General features: G+C 28.1%; 1 protein-coding gene and 1 long non-coding RNA gene across 6 annotated transcripts; one reads left to right on the forward strand and one right to left on the reverse strand.

Annotated features, from left to right (window-relative positions):
* Positions 1 to 3,145: 3,145 nt before the first annotated feature.
* LOC116769483 (uncharacterized) lies at positions 3,146 to 15,981 on the reverse strand. 5 transcript variants are annotated; one of them, XM_061522474.1, is made up of 12 exons: positions 15,837 to 15,923; positions 14,904 to 14,970; positions 13,235 to 13,293; positions 7,703 to 7,790; positions 7,513 to 7,620; positions 7,297 to 7,436; positions 6,510 to 6,710; positions 5,787 to 6,110; positions 5,617 to 5,713; positions 4,384 to 4,511; positions 3,552 to 3,623; positions 3,146 to 3,307 (listed from the first exon to the last, which is right to left on the reverse strand). In XM_061522474.1, exons 3-12 carry the CDS (start codon positions 13,286 to 13,288, stop codon positions 3,191 to 3,193), a joined length of 1,329 nt encoding a protein of 442 aa, XP_061378458.1. In that variant the 5' UTR covers positions 13,289 to 13,293; positions 14,904 to 14,970; positions 15,837 to 15,923; the 3' UTR covers positions 3,146 to 3,190. The 5 variants fall into 5 exon arrangements, 4 of the variants coding, with proteins under 4 accessions (XP_061378458.1, XP_061378457.1, XP_061378459.1 ...); XR_009752833.1 differs by lacking the exon at positions 14,904 to 14,970 and having other exon boundaries at positions 3,771 to 4,511; positions 15,837 to 15,979; XM_061522473.1 differs by lacking the exon at positions 14,904 to 14,970 and having other exon boundaries at positions 15,837 to 15,981.
* A 3,604-nt stretch (positions 15,982 to 19,585) lies between these two features.
* Positions 19,586 to 20,360, forward strand: LOC116769485 (uncharacterized). Its single transcript, XR_004353466.2, has 2 exons — positions 19,586 to 19,959; positions 20,042 to 20,360. It is a non-coding gene; the product is annotated as an uncharacterized LOC116769485 (long non-coding RNA).
* Positions 20,361 to 21,631: the final 1,271 nt, after the last annotated feature.

Below are 21,631 nucleotides of genomic sequence, written 5' to 3' on the forward strand. Positions count from 1 at the left end.
CGCCCGAAAGCGTTCGCCGTCCCGAGTAATTTCGGGACGAGACCGCGAAAGTGCTCCCAGAAAATCCACCTACCGTCCAGAGTTAGCCCCAGATATTTCATCCGGGGACTGAGCTCGGCGCGGATGCCGCAGATTTTGATGTTGGCGCCCGGCGGTGGTCGTGCTCGAGGGTCGTGGAACAGGAGGGCCTCGGTTTTGCCGAGACCTACCCTCAGCCCGAGCATCTCGATGCGCCCTACTATCGAAGCGGCTCTCGCTTCAGCTCGCATCGTCGCCTTTGCCAGGTGCCCCGACGAGTGTGTCGTCCGCATAGCAGACTACGCTCAGCTCGGTCTGGAGGGCACCGCGGAGTGCGAAGTCGTACCCAAAGTTCCACAGGAGCAGCCCGAGGACCGACCCCTGCGGAACCCCACAGCGCAACTCGTGGCGATAGACCCTACCGTCTCTCCCCTCGAACGAGATCTCTCGTCGGCGGAGGTAGGACCCGAAAAAATTAATTTACGTGACGTGTACGTCACGTAAGTACAGTAGTGGCATCACACTCAAAAAGACACTTCCTAGATATCTTGTCTTGAGTTCTTACAACTTTCTCCCAGTTTAGTAAACAATCAGGCAAATTCAGATTTTTTGCAGTCCACCTTTCCCAGACTATAAATATTTTCCAGAAATATTCATATTATGTGTAAAAAAAAAACGGCGTTAAATTATTATTACAACATATAAATAAAAGTAAGATACTATATAATGAATACTATATATTGAAAAACCGCGTCCGAAAAGTCATTACTGATTAAAACACCAATGACAAGTCGTATAATTAAATAAATGGCCGACCGAAGTTAACAGTGACTGCATTCACTCAATTAAGGCAAGGAATTTTTATTTTTGGCTTGAAATTATATGCTTAATCTGAGGAAAATTAACCACTTGATCAAGTTTTTTTTTTCCATTATGCCTCTGTTATGATGCAAGCAATACATGGTATGTGCATAATAAATATAACTTAATGATTTTTTAATTTTCATTTTAAGAAGTGGCAATGAAATTTCATCGACATTATGTATAAAAGAACAAAGAGGTGGTACCAGCTTGAAATTTTCTTATCTAGTAGTATATATTTAGTATAGTAGTAAGAGGTGGTAAAATATATATATATGTATATATATATTTTACTTAATCCATGAACTAAAGAACTAAGGAACCGTTGCGAGTAATAACTTGTACGTGATGATCCGTAACTACTTGTATACTATAACTATAGTACATTTGGTTGGTTGGTTACCAGAATCCCTAGGGTAGTAGAGTATAAGTAATTTCCTTTTATTAACAAAGCTACCAAAGCAGAATGTAACTTTTAAATATAAATACTGTTATCATTTTATAATGATGTTTATACGTGTTTAGTAAATCTTTTAAAAATTATCACGTAAATGATAGATACCTCTATATCAACGGTCTTAAATATATCAATACCCTGGAGACTGTATTTGTAACTACAATATTCTATCATTTTAACTGTTAATTTACATAAACCATTGTAAATAATTCCTTACAGTATAGTAGTTAGAAGTTTGATAAAAAAATATATAAAAGACATCAATATCCATACATCAAATAACACTTAAAATAATAAAAAGAAGCGAATTCATGCATTCCAATACAAAAAATTGAGTAATTTTAATATATTTTTAATTTGTTCCGATGAATAAATCTTTAAACAATGGATTGTCTGGATTGTAAAAAGTTTAATAACTTACATTTTCAAAATAAATGTTTGATTTTAATTTTATATTTTAATAAGACTGTAGTTACAACGGAATAATAACCAATAACACAGAATCACAGCGTCGCAATTTATTTTAAATCATGGAACAATAACAGCGTATTATTATGGTTTTATTTATTCCAGTGTAATGTTATGATGGCTCATATGTCTTCATTATTAGCACCTCTAATTACCAATGAACGTGGTTATATTATATTGAATCATTAACGTCAACAATATTTTAGATTATAATTAATTGTTAACGTGGCAATTAAAAAATTTGGAAGTTGCTACACTAGATTTAATCTTTCAATTTTAGATATAACTGTAAATCACAATTACAATTTTTAATTCCTTTTTTAAACATAAGTCATTTCGATTACCCTTAGGGATTTATAAGCAATAGAAAATACATGAGGTATATCATCGATTGTGAATTAACAATATATTAGGTACTTATTTTCCATAGCTAGTATGAAAAACTAAGATTTGGGACCTTAAAATTTACAGATAACAAAATTATTTAAAAATAAGTTCCAGTACATATAAATATATGTATATAGTTAAATTCTTTTACATTTTTATTGTTTATGACATAAAACTTACTATTTCAATACACTATACATGAAGCTTGACGCAGGGCATACGTTTTAAACATGAAATATGTTTCTAATAATTCTTTGAGTAAATATTCATTCCCATAATGCAGTGTAGCTAAGCTTGAATTACTGGAGAAAATTCTTTAAAAATGCAACAGACTGGAAGGATAATGTTTGTGGGTATATTTACAGTTGCATCTGTTACTATGAAAATATTTTTTCTCTCATTTCATATAAACTGTCTCTTTAAAACTTTTGTTTATATTTATAATATAATGATCTAAGATACTCAGTGATTTAGAGAATTACCTAAAACTATCTGGTACTAACTAAAGAAAATTATTATTTATTAAGCAATAAGATTTTGTATGAAAATATGTAGTAATTTGAATGATTGGATTCAAAATTTTGTTTTAACTAAAATCTCAACACACCTATAAGATTATAATTTATATAATTTGAATACGTATATAATGAAGAAGATGCTTAAAATTATATTCTCAAAACATATCGTATTTATTTGTTGTGTATATGAATTTCACTCCGCATATTTCGGAATAAAAAAAGTTTTAACTTTTAAATTCTTCCTAAAAATATAGAACAAACTTTGGTGCTTATTTACTTTCAACGTCAAACGCCTAATTCCTTTTGATTGAAGTTAACAAGCTTAATAGCTTAATAAAGTGTTAACAACGAAATAGATTTAGAAATAAGATGATTGGCTTACAGTTTGATTACAATATACATATTTTTTTTAATTTATTAAATAAATACGAATTGATTGTGTTCTTCGACGCTTTATTTAAAAATAATAATTACAAATTATCTACTTTGTTTTTTCTTCTGGCCCTTGTTCTTGTACTATAACAACGTGCTTGTTAGCTCTCCTCCTGGCGTGAGGGCCCAATCTGACCCGTCTTTCGATAGTTCCATCTTCATTTACCTGAATGGATTAAATGACATCATTTCTGTGTATTTTTTATGTTTATAGATTATATATTATTATTTTCTTGTGTGTTTACTATATCTAAGTTTTTTTACGTTAAAATGATGGACTTCTTTGTAATGTAAAACAATGTACTTTTTTACTAATTATAGTTAATTATTACATTTTTATTGACCTTCTTTTAGTACTCGTAGGTTCATGTAAAATTTTTTTTGGAATATTCCATTAAACTTCTTCTTACCTGTACATTTTTTCTACCTGCAACATTATTTTCTAGAAATTTATTAACAGCGCCCAAAGTGTTAATTGGAATCTAGAATAAATAAAGTATTTAAAATATTAGTTTATTAAAACATTTCAGTAAATTATATATTATTTTTGTCATCTCGGTGTCCCTTGCCGATTTAATTGACATATAGTTATGTATGATTGATCTGTTACAAAGTCAACACAAACTTACTTTCAAAACCCATGTGGCTGAATACGAATATTATTTACTCGTATTATTTAAATTACTGTATCATAAAACGACGCCTGTGACTGTTTTAAGTGAAATAAAAATTGCTGTTTCTATAATATTATAACCGTTTTAATTAAAGAAAATTATATCGAAGTGAAAACTTTGACTACACATACATAAGTGTATAAATCATATAGTCCAAAATCCTAGGGCTGGCAACTTATTTTAAAACATATGAAATTTCACCAAGAGAATTTACGTCAAGTAAGTTATATTATTATGTACCTTGATCAAATGATACCTGAAATATTGGCCATTTGACCAAGCTAGCAGATAGGCATACAATCATAGTACATACCAACGCTACTCAATTGTCCACATTTCAACCGTCAGAAAATAGGTGACGTCTGACCGCCCTGGGATCTTGCTCTAATAGTAAAATATAAGTTTGTAGTGATACTATGTATAAATAAATAATATTTGACATATTTAAATCAAAATACTTTAGTGGGTGAAGCATTATCATTGAGTGAGAAATACCTTCTTAAAAAAATATATACTATGACTCCTGTTGTGATGAAAATAAGGGAATATTCAATTACAATTTACTTACGGCAAATATGTCGCCAATTATTTTTGAAGCGCTCGGTGTTTCGACTTTTATATGTGAGGCAGATGATTCATATGATGATGGTGATGGTGATGATAATGGATCATGTTTTAATGATATCTCATCAGATTCTAGGAAATAATTATTGTATTATAATTTGTTTTAAATTTATATTATGATAAGAGTATTAGAATAAAAAATAGAGAGTTCTATCTCAAAAAAATAATAAAATAAAAAAATAATAATAAAGTAATTATACTTCAAATAAGTCCAATTTTAAAAATGAGTATTTCCACCTCTTTTAGAAGACCTCATTATTAAATAAAATGTTCTGAATTTAATGAAAACTATAACATAGACAAATTATATGGCATTTAAATTTAATAATATTTGCAAAATGCCTCAATTATAATTATAAAATTTTTGTTTTAGATATCGGCATAAATTTCATCAAAACTTATTACATTCGATTAAAAATAGTTAACATTCGATGACAATGCATAAACATTTGATGAAAGCAATATTTGCTTTTGCAATTTTTAATTTAACATACCTAGAACAGATTAAAAGTAAAAGTAAAAAGGCGAAAGCGAACAATTCAATTTCGAAATAATTTTGAACGGGATTTCAATGAATTCAATATACCAGCTAAATATTGAAAGCTATGCCTATAATTTGATTGAATTTGTTAGAAATACAGTAGTAAAATTTTATTTCTTTGCGATCCATTAACAAGGCCGTTAATTTAAATTTGTTAACAGAATTTCAGTTCGGGACAAACAAAATACTGAAGTTACATATAACATACAATTATAAAAATATCATAGTGAAACAGAATTTTATGTTCAAATTATATTAAAACACCATGTTAGCTTACATTTTTGATAAAGTATAAAATAATGTTTACAAAACAATACAAAAGTGTGAAATTTAATTATGACAAAATACCTAAAAAATGTCAATACATTAATTTTTACCATAAACCCACTTTAGGAAATTTTAATTAATCTAGAGTAAATTACAACTGTTTGCCTGTAATATTGTTCATTAACTCTGTCGCACCGTTAAGCCTTCAATTATAAGAATCTATTATTATAACTAAATTTGTTTTCACATCAGAGCTATTAAATATAGATTATAAGGTATTCATTCATTGTTAATGTTATTATAATTTTATAAAACATGAATATTACAACGCAATAAGCAAATTTAGATATTATACACCATAATAACCACCTGCTTGAACAGACGCTGATTTTTGAACTGATATATTTGTATTAGCAGCTGTGTTGCCGAGAAAATCACCGACTGCTTTTAATGCCGAAATTGGAATCTATAAAATACAAAATGATATTATAATTTTTAAACAATGATTAAACCAATTTTATATACTATTAATATCTTACGTTAAAAATATCAGCGAAAAACGTTGGACTTTTTTGTATAGACACTTCCTTTCTGTAAGCGATATTTCCACCTCCATTTGCACTTCCATCGATTGCAGCTCCTGCTCCAGAATGAACTGCGGTTTCCGTTTCGACATCGATTCTTTTTTTTATAGACGGCTCTACGGTTTTATGTATCACTGATGAAGCAGGAGCTACCACATCACCTTGATTTCCGATGTAACCCCCCAAAAATGCAGTTTTACGGAAATGATGTCTGTGGGGCTTGTGATGCGTGTGTATTATTTCTTTCTCAACATATTTTGTCTTCTGAGGTACAAATACCTAAAGCATAAGTGTATTATTAAAAAATATGTATATAAAAATGCCATGACAAAAACAAACTTTGTTAGCACAACCATTATTCATGGAATCATAGTTTATATCTTATATAGAGTTTAAGAGATATTTTGGTTGCTGTTAAACTCCCAAACAAAACACAAATCAGTACTAATTTTAAGGTGATAATTATAATAAAGCTGCTTCAAAGCCTTTGGTGAAATATATCTTATTAGTAAAACAAACCTGAGATAGCGAATAATCAAGATTATGCTGGGGCTTTTGTCTTAAAATTTTTGTGTAATTTGCTGTAATTATCACTTTTAACAAAGAATTCAAGAGGCCTTGCAAGTCAGAAAATAGATCTTTTTTAAATTCCATATCAGTTTTTCTTATATTACTCACTTCTTTCACGATAACTGGTTGCTCGTTTTGTTGCAAATGAACTTCTTTTGAAATATCAACTCCACTTAATGGTTTTACTTCATTAACGGCATTAAATTTAAATCCAGTTTCAAAATTTTTATTTGAGTAAACCGGCTTTAGAATTTCTTTATTACTTGAGAAAGAAAATCCTGAAGACCCTTCTAAAGTTGTTTCTCCGCCCTGAAATTCAAAGTTAAAGTTAAATAAATTTGTTTAAAAAATATAGCACATTAAAACTATGTAATAAAATGTAAAATTATCTATTAACATTGGTTATTTGTACGGTGAAAACTAAGCATACACAAGTGGTTTCGTTTGCAGTTGTGTTCAAGCACATGCACACGGAGTTTGTATAATAAGATTTGTTAAATTAACAATAACGTTATGGTATCAATAAAAATATCATACTGACATTAAGAAAAAAATATAATGCATGCCATGCATATTAAATCAGAAGAAACAATTTTACCTTGTTAAACTCATATGATCAGGATATAAATTCTGTAGTTAGAAAATAATTAAATAATAGATAATTCATACAAACACTTTATTGAGTTTCAAAAGTTACATTTTTGTTCTTTTCTATCCTAAATCAAATTCTATTAATAAATTAATATTAGAGTAACCAATAGAAACTATAAAAAAAAGGTGCAATTGAAAGTAACGACTACAGTTTTTGTTGAGAACTTTTAGATTTTTTTACATCTTTTCTTCTTTGCTTTCGTTCCTTCCATCTCTGTCGAAAGTCACTTAGAGAGTCACCTACCAGCCCGGAAGTTGCATGATTGGGTCCAGCTTGGGCAGATGCAAAACCTCCTCCGGCAGATTTTTCTGCAGTTACACCACCCGCCAGACCTGCTTGCGCCCTGATGTTTCCGCCTGCAGTGGCTCCCGCATAAAGACCGCCTGTGAAATCATGATTTTGTCATTAATTTAAATTCCTAGGAACCCTAATATCTATTTAATATTTGTTTTGGTATACCTGAAGAGCCACCATGTTCACTTACTACACCACCTAAGCCGGCCCTAGCTGCTTGACCTGAAGGTGTTCCGGCTTCGGCATACAAGCCTCCTGCCCCACCGCTACCGCCTGTTGAAGTAAAAAAAATAAGAATTCCTTTGCCTGTTTGAAAATAACGATCTTAATTGTCGATATAAAAAGTACAGCTTACCTAATAGACCACCAATCCCTACACCAGCATGATATCCACCAAAATTTACTCCTAGTTTTCCATCTTTAAATGATATAAACTGTGGTGCCTGAAAAGTGGCAAAGTTACACAAATATATTTTACATTTTGCAATATGTTATAATATGATAAATAACTACTATATCACTGGTATTTTCCACATAGCGCGATATCGTCATACATTTTATTACAATCCTTGTGCAATTATTAGTTACTTAATTGTGTAGTTACTGAACTTTAAACTCAATACAAGTATTTGGGGTTCCGTGTTAAATAATGAAAAATATGAATAAATATAGTTTTTTTTTTGCAATAAAAATTTTTATCCGTGAAAAGAAAATAAAGTAAATTTTTACTATTTAAATATTAAGTATGTGTTTCAAACAAAAAAGCAATGTATTTTTTTAAATATATCGATTGTTTTATTAACATTCTATCTTCAAAAAAAGTAAGGCTAGTTTAATAATATTGCATTAAATACAAAACGGTAATTTACGATACTTTTTTCTCCACCAGGTATGAATCTTGTGTGTAAAATTACACGAAGACCGTAGCTTGTTACCCACGCGAGAAATATGCCTACTCGGTAGCCAAGATTATAATCTTTTTGTAATGAATGCCAGTCGAGCGAAATACGAAAAATAAAAAAAATTACAATGTTACAAATGAGCACAAAAACAAATTATAAACTTATTCCTTTTATGACTGAGAAAATTATCCCAGGCTCATTTCCAATCAGCTTGTAACAAAAAAAATTAATTGCTGGCCAAAAATTATTTTAAAAAAGTAATGACAAAATAAATTGGTGTTTATCGATTAATCCAGTTATATATATAATCTGTAACTATTTCCAACTGTTTTCTAAAAAACTTTTCAATGTAACAAAAATGTTCTAGAGATAGCGACGAAATTTGTCAGCGTTCCATGGATTCATCGTGCGGGTGTCATGTCCATCGCGAGGCAGGCAGAGGAGCCTAAAGACTGCCTTGGACTTGGGACGCGGGTGTAAGTTTAAAGTACCTCTATCTAAGGCACGTTAAACCTGCACCGTTCAAGCTCGTCTCTTTACCTAACCAAATATGAAACGAACCTTCTAAACCTGCCTTTGAAGTAAGCTCTAAGAATGAATTGATATTAGTTTTGGACAGGCCTAATTCTTTTATTAGGTTGAAAAGAGAAATTTAGATGTTATACCTACATATTTACTCCTACTTCTACCGCGTAGAAAATTTACCACAAACTTATTCTTAGTGAGTTCGTTTCTGAGCTCGTAATGCTTATTGATGACACAGTGTTTAAGGATGGTGGTTTCCCAAGGATCCTCTATTAAAACTGCGCGCTTTTAAATCAGCAAATACAGAAATATGTCTAGTCTGGACGCCGATACACAAATGTTCTCTGTGATTCTACGTTGTTTCTTATAGGTATCCATCATTATATTAAATCCGGACCTGATTTACGCATACAGATAGCTTTACACTTTACAGACTTTTAATTTTATAGCCCTAGTGCCTTCCCTCACAAAATGCTGAGCAGCTCCAACTGACTTCCCGTAGATATTGCAAGTTATTTCGGTACCTTTACGCCATCTTACTAAATTACTCTGATCTGAGAAAGTAATTTGGAACGCATCAAGATAAACGACCGATAAATTTAAATGGAGCATTTTCCATAACCGTAGAAATGCATTGACCGCCTAACGATAATCCCGGATCGTATAAGGTATAGCTTGTATTCATTGTACCTAGATACAGACAATAACATTTATTTGGTTTTGTCCTCAATCTATCGATTCACACATAGAATTTAACCACTTCATCCAAATCGTATTTCACAGTGTTTGGGGTTCCGTGTCTGTATTTTGAGATCATCAGCGAAGAACCGAAATCCCCATTTTTTCCCGTTACTCATTAGTTTATCTATTGATATATTAATTATAACATATTAATTATAATATATTATAATAAATATTATTGGAGATGAACAACAGTCTTGAAATAGTCTAACATTTTAACTCAAAGTTTTTGAAATGCCTTCTTTGTTTAGTATAGAAAAACTAGTTTATAGAATAATTATGAAAATAAAATAATAGATGCATTATAAATTATTGAAAATGAACAGTCAATATTTGTTATATGTGGATTTTTTTTTGTCTATGTCTGTAATTAAATGTAAATTATAGTCTTATACAGATGTATAAAACGTCAAAATCAAATATAATGGATAACATAAGAAATATTAATTACAGAGGTTACAAATTAATATAATGTACAATAACACGCCAACAATGCTTCTCACGTAACACTTGCGACAGATATTTACGTCACGTCGAGGAAATAAACAATTCCCGATGATTGTTTTATAACCGTTTTTTAAAGGCCAATGCAAACTGGATTCTGTTATAGTGTTCGGATTAAGGCGAGTTTCAAATTTAATTGCAAAGGTCTGCTTAACTAAAAACAGTTAACATATATATATTTATATGGCATTTATAGCTATAAATAGTTTATATATAGCTTTATATCACATTTATGCACCAATATGTATAAATGAATATATACATATATAAATATATATTATTATAGTCAAAAAGTAAGGTATGGCCTTTCGTTAATTTTCTTTTCATTTGAGATTAGCTGGCTGACATCGCTGATAAATCACCATATTATGTCATATAAGCTGAAGTAATATTTTGTGTTTGCCGTTAATTAATTTGTGATTTACAATATATAATGTTATACAATTATTTATATTGAGTAAATATATAAAATATTGAATTAATAATATCTACATTCCAGTTGCTTAGGGAATACAAGTTCGAATGTTGGTATGTATTTTGTTCTATAGCAAATTTTAATTAGGTATAGGAAATCCTTAACACAATCAGTATTCCGGTGTTCTTGCAATAGCAACGTCGTATATTTATTCATGCAGGAAAATAACATCCTTTGTTACGAATATAGTACGTCTGAATTTTATATATACAAAACTAACGAATAATTTTATTTTTTTCTTTATATTTTTTGTTTATCTCATTTAGCGTGCAATGTCTACGTATCGTCTATGAACCCTAGTCACAGACAATTACACGTTGTAATCACGTCTTTCTTAATTACAAGCTGTTATAAATTTTGTAACTACGAGTATAAGGAAATAAAATAAACATTTTTTGCAATTGAATGTAAATTACTAAATTAATTAATAGCGATGCTATGATGATAGCATATTTATAGATACCGTCGTTTTCTTTCAACATATCGATGTTTCCAAATATTTACAAAAAAGTATTTATTTTATGGTTGTCGACATTTCGAAAAAATATTATTTACACGCAACGTGTTATTAAAAAACAAACAAGTAACGATCCCAAATATGAATATCGACTAAAATAATAAATAAAAATTCATCTGATTTTATAACAATTTTTTTATAATTTGTCGCAGTTACGTATTAGAAGAAATTAATGCCGTTTATAGTACTCGTAAGTATTACAAAATGTTATAAGTCAACACATTTAAGAACTGTTCCATTACTATTGCATATTTAATAAATGAGAGGGAAAGAGTATTATTTACTTGCTACAATTTTAAATTAAAACAGCTGGAAAGGGTGCTTCTAATTCTTATTCGTTCTCTTAAATGTTACTAATAAAAGATGATGATATGATATGATCATATAACATAGCAATAAAACATTATAAAACTGAGCAAAGTCCTCTTCATGAAGAGAAAATGATTTTAAAAATAAATGAGCAGCATTTATACCATCAGCAATTTCTGATTTCGGTAATAGTTAATTTTTCCCATACATTTATAATATTACATTTGTTAATGACGTTTACATTACCAACTTCATTCTAAACTTAATTTTAATGTCAATAAAACCTTAAAATATGTATGTGATTCATAAGTCACGCAATAAAAAACTGGATATTAAAATTAAAGGCCATTATATTAATATGAAGAACATCATATATAAATACCTCATGAAAACTTGTTTTAGCATAAAAAATATAATGCTTTGTTAGTCATTGACGAAAAAGCATCAACGTCAATGAATCAGTAATAAAATTCTTAGTTTTTTTTCTGGTACGAATCTTGTGTATTCATAATTTATACTTATTTACACTTTGGTTTCTATTTAATCCATCGAAAAAATCAGTAAAAAAAAACGTGACGATAACCTTCAACTGATATAAAATTTTTAATATTCTTGAAAGGATAACAAATATAACTCCGATTCTTATTCCAAAAGGGCAAAGAATTTTAATTTTACAATCTATTATATAATATAAGTATATCAATTTAATTAAACCAAAAAATTGCACAAAAGTGACTAACCTATAATTACCATCTTTAAGCATTGAGCAAAAACGATCAACATGTTTTTATATACTAATCGGAGAATTTTTCAGATGATCTTAGAATGCGTATCTTTATTTTCTACAAATCCAACAAATAAAACAATAACCAAAGATGATATTTTAAATATTATTTTGTAACTACTTACTTACTCTTAAATTAAATTACAAGATATAATATATTCCAATTCAACGACATAAGTACATATATATGTTTCAATCGTACTATCGTGCTTTTAATTTTACAGATATTATTTTTTTTATTATTTTTACAACCTAAATACGAGTATAATATTACATCCAAAATGGGAAGCTATTCCTGTTTCATTGAGTAAAGTTTCACATTTATATTATTTTCGGTATCTACCACACAAATATTAATAATGCATTAACATTAAAAAACCTTAATTTGTTTACGTTTTGTCAATATTCTAAAAGTAAATATATATATATATTTATTTACATTGTCATCATCTTACCGGTTATGAATAAACTCGATTGGAAACGATTTACCATATTCGTGACTTGAAAAGTAAATTTACGAAATATCTGATTGAACCTAAATAACTCGCTTAATATTCGTATGCCACCTACCAAATATTCCTTTTGAGCGTTTTTATTTGTTATATAAGCAAACAAAATTTCAACAGAATTTTGTTAAAAAAAAAAAAATGTTTGGTACCTTAAAAAATCGGTTTTATAAAAGTATAAATTTTTCTACTATTACTAAAATTACAAAATTTGCCTCAGTTACACTTTGAAATATGTTTGCACAATATCCTTTACAAAGAGGCTCAATCGATATTGACAGCTGGTACTGTAAAAGTGCCTTAATTGTGCCTTGAGGCTTAAGTGAATTCCGGCTTCCTTGTAATGGAGTCATACACAGAAAATATACACAGAATTTGTTAGATTCAATGGTTTAAAGATTTTCAAAGTAGAAATCCTTGTTGATTAATGTACATTTTTAATAGGTTACTTATCGATTCAAAACATAATTATTTTTAATAATGTCATATAACAAAAAAAAAAATGTCATGTTCTTATTACGCAAAACTTAATTTTTTATTTTAATGTCAACAATAAAACACTTCAAATTCAAAACACTTTTTATAAAAAATATCTTAACAACTAAATTATAAAAAAAAACTTACTGAGTATGTTTGAGAAGTTATAACAGCCAAGAAGATAATTGTGGCGTAAGTCATTTTATCTAAAAAAAAAAAAGATTTCATTACAATTGCTATAAATATTAAATTTAAAAAATATAACAACAAACATATCAGGGCCAGCACACTACGGTTTTTAATATTATGATATGGAACATCATTCTAGGATCTGTAGGATTACCCAGTGGGCATTGGCTAAATTAAACGATGAATATTTGATAGGAAACAGTACAAGCTACGAGAACTCCTAGTAGGTACTGGTGCTTATAGTGGAATCTTGTTTAATATAGGAAATCTAGTTACAACTACACTATTACATCTCGATACAATCCTCAGCGCATTACTATGTAGCCAAATAATGAGAATGCATAGCTATTGGTTGCATAATTTGGTATGGTAATAATTATTTACTGTATTATTTATTGTGAAATATAAATAAATAAATTCCTTAATAACAATAAATTAAAAAATAGTTTTTTCGATATAATAAAAATTTGTTTCGTCTTTTATATATTTATTTTTTAAAAATAAAGAAATATCTGCCTTGATTTGTTGCAATAAAGCAGAATAAAAACCTTAATAAAGAGCGTTTTTAAGTATGTTTATATAAAAATATTTAACGACTGTAATATCTATATAATTATGTTATAGATAATGCTCATGATTTCCTGTATGTAAAAAATTATCTCATTCTACATATATTAATTATGTATACGTTTTTCGAAGTTCTCTCAGAATACTCTTAACTTCGAAAACGAAGACAAACGTTATCTGAGAAGTTGGTTTAGTCTGACTTCATATAGTTGTCACTCCAGTATAATCCAAACCAAAAAGAATATATACAATTTTTTTACATTAGTTTTACAATAGTCTTGCCCTTTACATGTATATTTATTTATATATTCAGAAGATTGGTGCGACAAAGGGATTTAACATTTCAATCTAAAGTTTTGTTAGTTATTTCTTCAACAACAATCAAAACGATGTAACAAAAACGTGAAAGAATTATAAGATAAATTTGAATATTACCATCGATATAGCCTAGTTTAGAAATAAAAGTTACTAACATATAATATTACTTAGATTATGCGCAGTAGAACTTAATCAGATAGTGTGTTTTTATTGCGACCTAGAACATTCTGTAATAAAACTGTGTCTTTATTTTTATGTTTTAATATGAAACGAGTACATACACTATTATGATTTGGATGACAATAAAAATGTATGTTTTTTATATAATCGAAATAAATATACCACCAAATAGATACCCTAAGTTTTTATCGTTTTTGCAAGAAGTTGTTGAAAAACAATTTGGAATTCTAATTGTTGATACACAATACATGTATTGAAATTGAATTATCCGTATTTAAAATCCACAAAAAATATAAAAATCATAAACATTTGGACTATAAATATATTTTCCACGCTTCTTCGTCTCCAAATAATAAAGAACCTCGTTGTCAGTTTACTAGCACATAAATACGATTTCACAAGATATTCTAGATGTATCTTTGAAATTACTATATGCAATAATTTAAGTAAGTTACATAATAAAAATATTAGTACATATTGTATTTATTACATATATGAATTGTAATGTACAAAATATGTTAATGTTGGGGTTAACGCTTCTCTTTCCAACAAAACAACATTCCGAGCTGATGTTTTTTTCCATTCAACTGACACAACGTACATGTCCAAACTTTGAGGCTTCAAAAGTGCTGAAAAAACGTAAATAAGGATAGGGGAAAGATATCGAAACAAAATATATTCAAATGTTATATATATATCTGACATTAAAAAAATGGTCTGTAGGTATGTGTTTGGAAATTAGTATGCGTATTTTAAAGGAATCAATAAAATATATTATTTTAACACTTCCTCTCTTAATTTATAAAAGTACCACAGTTGACTTTTTGTTTCAACAAAGTCAATTAATGTTCATGATTCATATAAATCGTAAAACGAGTACGTAAATCAAGTTTTACTTTCACTGTGTCTTACAACATAAGTATGAAGCGAGACGTAATAAATATATTATAATCACAACACCGTTACAACAAACGCGTTTATAAATCTTAATTTACTATTCAAAAAATTATAAATGCGGTTGAAAATAAGCATAATTTGAATTATGCAGATAAGTCAACGTTAAAAAATGTATATTTTATTGTTGTTCTTTATAAAGAAATACTCATTGTTTTCACACTTAGCTGATACCATTGTAGGTTTACTTTGATAGCACCTGACTAGAATTAAAAATTAACTATTGTTTTCCAAGGTAGCCTTACAATGGATTTAACACAATAGAGACAGTATTTTTATAATTATTCAGTTCGGAACATTTATTAGGACATTTCAATAACCCCTTTGTTAGGAAAGACCTTTTATTTATTCATAGACCATTTTTATTATTTTAGAATATTTTTGCAGGCTATATTGTAAGGTTATTTGTAACATATTTCTCGGTAAACATTTTAATTAAGGATTGAAACTAAAAATGAGAATTTAAATCTATTTTTAACATACATTTACATATAAATTGCTTCATAAGGTACAACACATTAATAAATCTTTAAATAAATACCTGACAAATAACGGTGGTGATTTAAATTTTTTAACACTTTTGCAACATTACTGAGTCGCGTGCGCTGACTAAGACTATGCCGCTATAACTAAGGCTTTAGACCATTACATTCTCTTAATACCAGTTACGCCATAAAGTAAAACATGACGTAGCTGCATCACAAAGAAAACTCTATTTCAAGCTCACGCTTGGTCTATTTCTATATTTTAGAGCTACAAAATATAATTAACAAATTATTTCTATGTTTTGTATAGAGTTTTGTTCGGCTTAAAACTATGTAAATGTCAAAAATTTAATAACAAACAGGAACGGAAAATTATATTCTTTTAATATTACATACCCAAATATTAATTGGGTATTTAACCAATGAAACCGCAAAATGGAAGTGTATTGATCTAGAAGGCAAAAACTCATACCAATACATAAATAAGTTTCGATAAATTAATGTTATAAAATTTTTCACTTACCTATAATAATTAATCAATGTAGTATAAATCATGTGAACATTAAATATACTTTTTAAATTTGTTTTCACTTTTAACTTAAACTTGTATTTAAAACATTGTAGTGTCTGCAAAGATTCATAAAAACCTATTCTTAATTTACGTATCATATTAATATTATTCACAGATTTATTAAATGAATCATAACTCAAAAGTAATTTCATTTTTAATAATAAGTGAATTACTTAGTTCTATTAAAATTTTTAACTCTTACTATACATGTGTCAATAAAAAGGAAAAAATTATAATATATAATTTTATGTTATTTATATAAATAAGAATAACATATCAAATTTATAAGTATTATAAAAACAACCGATAATTGAGTTTACTGTACAAAAAATGTCAAATGACGTAGAATTTGAGAAGTGGTTATGCTTCCGGAGATAAATTTTTCCATGAACGAAGTGCTATGTTATTATTTTATTCATTTTTAGTCTCTAATTATACAAGTTAAGATTATAAATATTGTAACATTATACCATTTTTGATTTAAGTACATAATCTAGGGTTATATATATAGAGATGGTATAAAGTATTAGTACATAGTCCAACTGACTAAGAGATAAATTATATGTTATTTCCTGTAAGAAAAAATATTTTAAAAGCCTAAGGATGCTAATTAGAAAAAGAAATAGAAGTAGATGGAAAAGTATATTAAAGTGCTATAGAGTGACGATTAAATTTATATGTAAATAGTTTTGTTTATAAATGAGTTATGTTAAAACACAGATATTCTAAAAGAAATACTTTGTTTTCAATTCTTAATATTTTTTTAAAACAACGAAAATATTTAAATGAATATTTTTTTCAAGACTCAAATGGTAGAAGAGCGTAAAATCCAGCTTTATCCTTCACCTTCAAATGATCTTCCCCCTCTACACAGCAATACTACGCCTTTCGACTCATATATAAATTGTCTGCACAAGTGACAAGAAAAAGTTAATTCTGTAAAACTTTTTGGCACCGAAACATTACATTTATATTAAAAATAAAATAAAATTTAACGCAAATTGAAAGTTTTGTGAAACTTTAACAAAACTGACTAGTTGAGCAGTTGACACAAGAAAAATGTAGAGCAGTAAACTTTTTTTTTCTCTACTAAAAATGTCAGGAGTAAGTCAATGCAACATGCTAAAATTTTTCGTGATTAAAGTTTTTTTTGTTTACAACGCTACTTTTGAATCTGATTGTAGCTAACTACTAATTGTGTCCTGCCCGAAACATAACCTTACGAAACATGACGTAAACAAGTTAATATAATTTATGCACTTAACGATGTTAATTGTTTCCTGTTTGGTGTAATGGAAGAAACTTATATAGTATATAATATAATCCAAACAAGTCAAGAAGTCCTTTTACAGGATTAGACGTAACATTAGTCCATCTTAAACTACATGATGCCACGAATATCTCTTTTTACGTTTGCTATGAAAAGCTAAATATATTCATTTGTATGAAAATCAGGCCTATTTTTGTGATGAAACATTATAGTATTAAAATAAATTATGTTTTTAAAATTAAGTTTCAATAGAAATTATTTTTCTTTTAACACAGCACTAGAACGATTGTTTCTCAGACTATTAATATTACTGACACTTGAAGGAAGTGCTTGAAGAAAGAAAGAATAACTTTAAACAGCTGCGAAGTACGTTCTTTAGCTACAACATGCTGATAGATAGAAATGCAAGATTTAGAGTGTACTTAGTATAGTATAAGCAAAGAAAAGAAAAAAAATAAACATATGTACAAATGTGAACTTACCAGCAATATCAATTTGTTATTAATACAAGAGAATTATACGTTAATAAAGCAATTATAACATTAAATAAGAAAATTGTGAAAGTTGAAGAAGATTTACATTACTTTAAGTAAAAATTTACAAATGACAAGCAATTCCCATTTAAAAACATAAAATATAAAAACATTCCCATATAACTATAGGCAAAAAAAATAAATTAAGAAAAGGTTAAAAATTTAAAACGCATTATCATTTATTTGAATGTACTAAAAAGAAAAAGGAAATTTTTATTTTAAAAGTTTTGCTATCTATTTAAAACGTCATTAAATAATTGAAATGAAATAAAATTCTGTCCTATCTAAGTCATCGTATTTACTTTAACTTATCTTTCGTAACTGGTTTCAACTTTCAAGATATATTTGGAAAATATTAAGATTGACTATTCACCATCATGTGGTAATAAAGTATCACCAATATTGAAGAAAAAATCTTTTTTACCTACTCATTTTTGGTGCCAACAGGTCTATCTACTTCAAAATTTTATTAAGGTTGATTAGTCCACATAGTCTTAAAAAATCCTAAAAAAAAAAATCTAGAGATGAAGTACTCATATTCACTTCTACGAAAATAAATTATTAACATGGAAATTGATATATAAATTAGATATTCTAAAGCCACATGCTTGTTAATTATCCATGTAAAACAACGTTATTATTTGTTGTACATTTATTAAAAATAATAATACTAACTTAGAAGCATAAAATAATATTTTATTAATTAACAGAAAATATTTATAATAAATTATCCTTAAATATTATATAATACTTAATTAAAAAAAAGCCTCTATACAGAATTATATATTATACAGAATTCATAACAAATATAATGCTCTCGTCATTTGGCACATTATAAATGTCAATTTTATTTTGTTTTGTAAAAGTTTGGGTATGTTATACAGAAAAGTGATATTTCTTTTTGCTAAAAACTTTTATCAAGCTTTGAGTTTAATTTTTAATTTCTGTAACATGATAAGTTTCTTTACTTTAAGTTCCAGAGCAACTTTTTACAGTACATATTAATTCTCCTCGTCTTTTATTTTCAATATGTCCACATTCATTATCGCCGTCCCATTTTTCTTTTGAGTCGAAACAACAGCTATGTGTAAGCCTCTTAAAAATTACATCGTTTAAAAACTATGACTTGTTTCGTGTTGAGTAATTTCGTTTTTAATTTTTACATTTGAAAACTAGAAAAAATTTATAACGTAAAATTTTTGAAAACTGCTTTTATGAAAATGAATACAGTATCTTAACAAAACGCAATAGTTATTCTAAAATCATAATATTCAATTAGCAGCCCACCAGATCAAATAAATTGTCATAACAGCCGTGACGTTACTAAGCACAAATTGGTGTATTAATATACGTTTATTTTTAATGAACTATTCGATACAAAGCAGTACCTTTCTTTGTAATTTATTGTAATTATTTTAATATTATATTGGCTTCTCCCCTATACCTGGCTTAAATAATAATGACGGGATCCTATGTAGATTTTTTTATATCGAATAAAGACAGTCAGAACAAAAACAAATCTCTTACTTATGATGAACAAAAAATAGCACTACAATCTATACTAATATTATAAAGCTGCAGACTTTGTTTTTTGTTGTTTGAACGAGCTAATCTCGGGACTACTGGTTGATTATATATTGAGAAAAAAAAATCCTTATACTTGATTAATAGTTTAAACTTTGATACAGAATTTAATAGATAAGTGATAGTTTAAACTATTTACAAAGTGCATTTGACGGTTACACCTCTTAAATACAATAAAAATTTTGAAAGGATATAAAAAAAAATCACATAATCAATATTTTGTAAGTATTGGTTAGGTATAGAAAGTTTAAGGTAAGCTGTAGTGTAATATAATTTTCTTTAATTTCGTAAACTCTTTTTCAGATTTTGATCTGCATCATGAATATGTGTAAAAAAGTCAACGTTGCTCTACAGAATAAAGGACATACAAATATATCAAATTTTTATAATAAGTGGCCCTCAGTCTTCCTATACTTTAAGACCTGAAAATTGTACCATCAAATGAAAAAAGCACCTTCCTTAATATTATGGAGAAAACTTGGCGTATCCTATTATCTGCAGTTCATTCATAAAAAACATGTATTGGACTTTGGATTGACTGCTCTGCATACCAACTAAACAACCGAACTGAGTATGTATGTGTGTCCTTTCTTTTTTCCTTGTTTAAATTGGCTAGAGGAATTACACAAGCATCGCTCCTGTTCTTGCAGCAAACTTAAGTCTTTTTATAAATTATCTAACAAAAAGTCCTGTCTTCCTACAAAATCATTACATTAATAAAATTTTATTCCCTGATGAGCTTCTTCACCGTGAAAAAATATTTCTTTATTTATAAAATTTTCATTACAAAATCACATTAAAACAATTTGAGAAGTGGTCCCGTTACTTAATATCACAAGTATCTTCTTAGATGTCAACGTGAATACCTATTTGTTAATAATATCTTTAAAAATAGAACATACTTAGTATATTAAAAACTTAATTCTCACAACACTTATATTGTCTATAAGCATTTATAAGTAAAGTTATACCGCATTCTACTAAAAGGTAGTTAATCTTTCATTTCGTGCTTTGTTTGCGGTTTATTTATTCCTGTTCTTGTATTGTGAATTTAAATTTAATTCTGGATAGCTCACAAAACGTAAACATTTTCGAAATTCCCAGTCATATTTTAATAAGCAAAAATTAGGACACTATATCGACCAGTAGTTCGTCTGTATTTACTGGTAGTCTATTTGGCTCTATATGCTGTAACAGTTGCAATTGTTGTTGCTGTTGTTGTAAATATTGTTATTGAAAATTATTAAATATTATTAAATAAAAGCTTGTAAAAATAAACAAATCGACAAATAAATTTTTACGATCAGGTGATAACTGTGATTAACTTAAAAAATACGGAGTGATATTCGATTACATAAAAGTAACTTTCCGAAGTAAATTAATAGCTTTTTTGTTGGAAAGACCTTGTAAGAAAAGATTTCTAATATACAGGCAGACGGATATGTATATTTATTATATATAGCTAAAAAATACCTACTTTAAATTATATTTGGTATGTTGTATGTTCATTTTATGGAAAAATATTTATAGAAAAATAAAAGAGGAAATTGTGGTTAGTGTATAAACAGCTAAGGCTCTTCCCTTTAAATTTTAAATAAGGTTCTAAGCATCTTCAGTCACGATCTAATGAACGTAATACCGTAAAGCTCTCTGGTTGTACGTTTTTGAATAATTCATAGTTCATTAAGCATTTGTTTTCATATATTATAAAGAAAAAACATTTTTTTACTGACAACAGAAAAAAGTGATTAAGTTTTTAAGCTAGGCGAAATGTTTTCGACATTGGAAATTAATTTTGTGTATTACTTATAATTTTTTTTTTCATCCACAAATGAGCTTGTTAGTATTTTTCTTCAACATTATAAAACTATTCGGTTTTCTGTATATCGTCGG

Source organism: Danaus plexippus, chromosome 14, assembly GCF_018135715.1.
Source record: "Danaus plexippus chromosome 14, MEX_DaPlex, whole genome shotgun sequence".
In the NCBI taxonomy this organism is placed as follows: Eukaryota; Metazoa; Arthropoda; class Insecta; order Lepidoptera; family Nymphalidae; genus Danaus; species Danaus plexippus.